General features: G+C 33.5%; 1 protein-coding gene across 3 annotated transcripts in view; it reads right to left on the bottom strand.

The window, feature by feature from the left end:
- The window catches only part of LOC106155829 (attractin-like protein 1), a 30,001-nt gene extending 26,822 nt beyond the window's left edge, over positions 1–3,179 (bottom strand). For all 3 annotated transcript variants that reach the window (XM_087002738.1, XM_013530840.3, XM_013530841.3), the window contains exons 1-2: positions 2,915–3,179; positions 940–1,140 (exon numbers count right to left, since the gene is read on the bottom strand). In XM_087002738.1, coding sequence (XP_086858864.1) covers positions 940–1,140; positions 2,915–3,147 — 434 coding nt within the window. In that variant the 5' untranslated portion in view covers positions 3,148–3,179. The remainder of the gene's footprint in view (positions 1–939; positions 1,141–2,914) is intronic.
- Between the last annotated feature and the right edge of the window lie 101 nt (positions 3,180–3,280).

Below are 3,280 nucleotides of genomic sequence, written 5' to 3' on the forward strand. Positions count from 1 at the left end.
CAAGTACAGAGTAAATAATATGGCTTTTTCAGGGTGTATGTTGAGTAATCAATAAGTGAAAAAGAGAAATATTCACTTTTATTATTTACCTATTGGGAGCTCTAAATTTTAAGGGACATTTGTTGTAATTTTGCACCTTTAGCTGTGCTGCATATATCTCAAAATGAGGTACAACACTGTTTTCAATGTGTGAATGGCTCAGTGGCAAAGCCCAGATGCAACACAACAAACTAATGCTGGACTTACACATTTTATGAATACTAGTTTACTTTTTGTTCCTTTAACTTAATTTGGTGCTTAAATATTGGAACATGAAATACATTGAAAAACATGGAAGGCTCTATTACATAAATGCAATATGTAATCTACGGTGTTTTCAAAGTGAACATGGTTTTTCAGAGCCACATAACATTGCCCAAAGTGCTATTAGTCAGTTCATACAAGATAACATAAGATTGAAAGATATCTAAATCCACCATTCTGTATAGGATATTTTGTCTACATTATGGCAAAAATATCAAGAGGTATTTCACAAAAGAAACATGAAGCTGCCATAAAATGAAAAGGCTTTTTAATGTTAACTGCCTACTTGTACTGACAAACTGATGAAAAAAATAGGGCATATTCTATATGTGCAATAAACCTGCAGGCTGCCAAGAAAAAAAAAGGTTTTATTTTTATTGTTAGCACCTACCCAGAGACTGATAAGAAAGGTGCAAATAAAAACTTACATTTACCATACAGCCACCTAAATTATGGCAAAGGGGCCACATGTAAAATAAGGATGTAAAATTCAGTTTCACTAGACCATTATAGAGAGCTGCACTTATGGCAAATAAGTGAAACGACATACTTTAACTTCCACTTTCTTTTAGTGTTTTGATCATTTAAACATTGAAAATTGCATGCATAAGGAAAAGCTTCAAGTTGATCACATACCTAAAAGCTGCTAGAAGTGGAGAGAAGGCCGAGTCTCCATCATATATGTACAGGTGATCCCAGGAACATTCTGTGGCATAGTGTTTCAGGCGGAAGTGAATGGGAACGTTGTCCTGACCACTGTCTATCAGCCAGGAACACTTACTATCTGTACTGTAATTTCCAGCACCATCATGAATATAGCCACTGGGGTCTGTTAACCTGGAAGAAAATATGGAAAATGAGAAGTTAAATTAATTTAAGTTGTAGATCTTTACCTTTGTTTTGTGTTTAAGTTTTACGTTCATTGTCAAAACTGACAGCAAAACCATAAATTTTTATGTAGTACTTAACCATTTTACATAAATAATATTAAATGAATGATATTTACTGTATTTTTAAAAATATCATTAGTATTGCTGTGCTGTTATGAAGTTCCAGAAACACTGGGGCATAGATAAAAATGATTTATTAACCAAGTTTATTCCCACTTCCTAAATGAGTAGTGGTTCTATTAACCTACTAGTAGTCAAGTTCTTATCTGCACTTAATCATTGTTCTCTAAGGTGTCAAATTAAACTGTACTGGAAGAATAATTGTAAACACACACACACACACAGGGTAGAAAATTGGCAATCGCATCGCTTTTGTATAAAATAAAGATGTCTAATATACACAAACTAAACAAATAAATTCAAAGAAACCAGCATCTAGACAAGACTGATAACAAGGGAGTTTAAAAAATGCTTTAAAATCTGAAATGTTCACCTTAACAAGAGGTATGGTCAGTCTAAAATAACTAAATGTTTTCCACTATACCTATTCTCTCTTAGTTTTCAGACTTAATACCAATACACAATTCTGTGTCAGCAAATTCTCAATAATCAATCTAAAGGTATACTGTACACACTTTAAACACTCCCATGTCATATTTTCTATGTTTACATATCCTGCAAAGCAACTAATCTTTCCCAATTCAGACTTTTAAAAATTTAATCAGCAGTTTCTGCTGAAATGTACAGGAAGATAACTTACATACGAAGTAAACACTGATTTTCTGTAATGCATATTAAACCACTTCTACAAAATTCTTACACTATTTAAATAAAGTTGACATGCCATAGAATAAACCAAATAAATCAGTGAGTCAGCCAAAAAATAAAAATAAATAAATAAAAAATAGCTTGAAAACTGCACTTTTTTCAAATTTCTGGCCATAAACTTGACCTATTTATCTGTACCCCAAGTTTAAAAGTCTGCAAAAATTTAAAGTATGGTGTATTACTGTTGCACATGTACATGCCACTGTTTTTTCCCCATGTATTTCTGTTTGCAGCACAGTGGCAATGCAAGAATAATTAGTATAATGGAGTAACAATCCTGGCTAAAAACGATGCATAGACATAACAGATGACCCATGACCTCCCATGATGAAAAACAAGTTATTGTATGATGAGACAGAGGATGGGAGACTGATAATTTTAACAAGCTGTACATGTCTAGCTGTAAAATAGTAAAACTGATCAATTATGTTTAGATTAGATATAAATGATTCCATTGCTCTTCGACCTTAAAATAATATTCTGCAGAATGGTACATGCACTAGGCAACAAATATGACACTGTTTAGTTTACACAACAGGGAATTACTTTTAAAATGGTCTTGCTTCTGACAGATACCTTTTACTTTGATAACACAACAGTAAAAAAAGTCTGCGTGAATTAAAAGGTATGTTTCCTGGCTTCTGCTGATGTATGTATTGATCTCTTGTCTCTGTACAAAAACGTGGACCATAAATAAACAGCAGGTAAGGTGGTTTGTGTTGAGTCACCAGGAACCACCCAAACAGGTTGTTATTGTTACACTTCCATTTGAGAAAAGTTCCAGTTCATATGTCATTTTTTTAACACGATGCATCTCATGGAGTCAATTATCAACTGAATGAGGAAAGATTTCACATATGAAACAAAATTAAAGGAGAACATCTCCACCTTACCTGACGCGACCACCGCACGACTGACAAGAAGTACCTGTCCAACCTGGAAAACATACACACTTCCCGTTTTTGCAGTTCCCATTTTCACACGAAACATCACAGTTCTCTTTAGAGTCTGCAGGTATTAAATAGCTTGTAATTAATATCATGTACAGCACGATAGTCCCATATGATGTAAATTTCCGTCTATATTTGAACAAAACTTGAAACTTAAATATTGTCACATCCTCCATTTTTACTTTATCGCATATATTCGGGCATTTCCGTAACCGAAAATAGGCGATAGAGCAAGATAGGAGGCATCCTCTCTTTTTTCTTCAGCTCATGATAATTCAATCTTTAAAATGATTCATCTTATAAACAACT

This window comes from Lingula anatina, chromosome 1 (assembly GCF_051362555.1).
Source record: "Lingula anatina isolate TDL-2025a chromosome 1, LinAna3.0, whole genome shotgun sequence".
NCBI classification, from domain to species: domain Eukaryota; kingdom Metazoa; phylum Brachiopoda; class Lingulata; order Lingulida; family Lingulidae; genus Lingula; species Lingula anatina.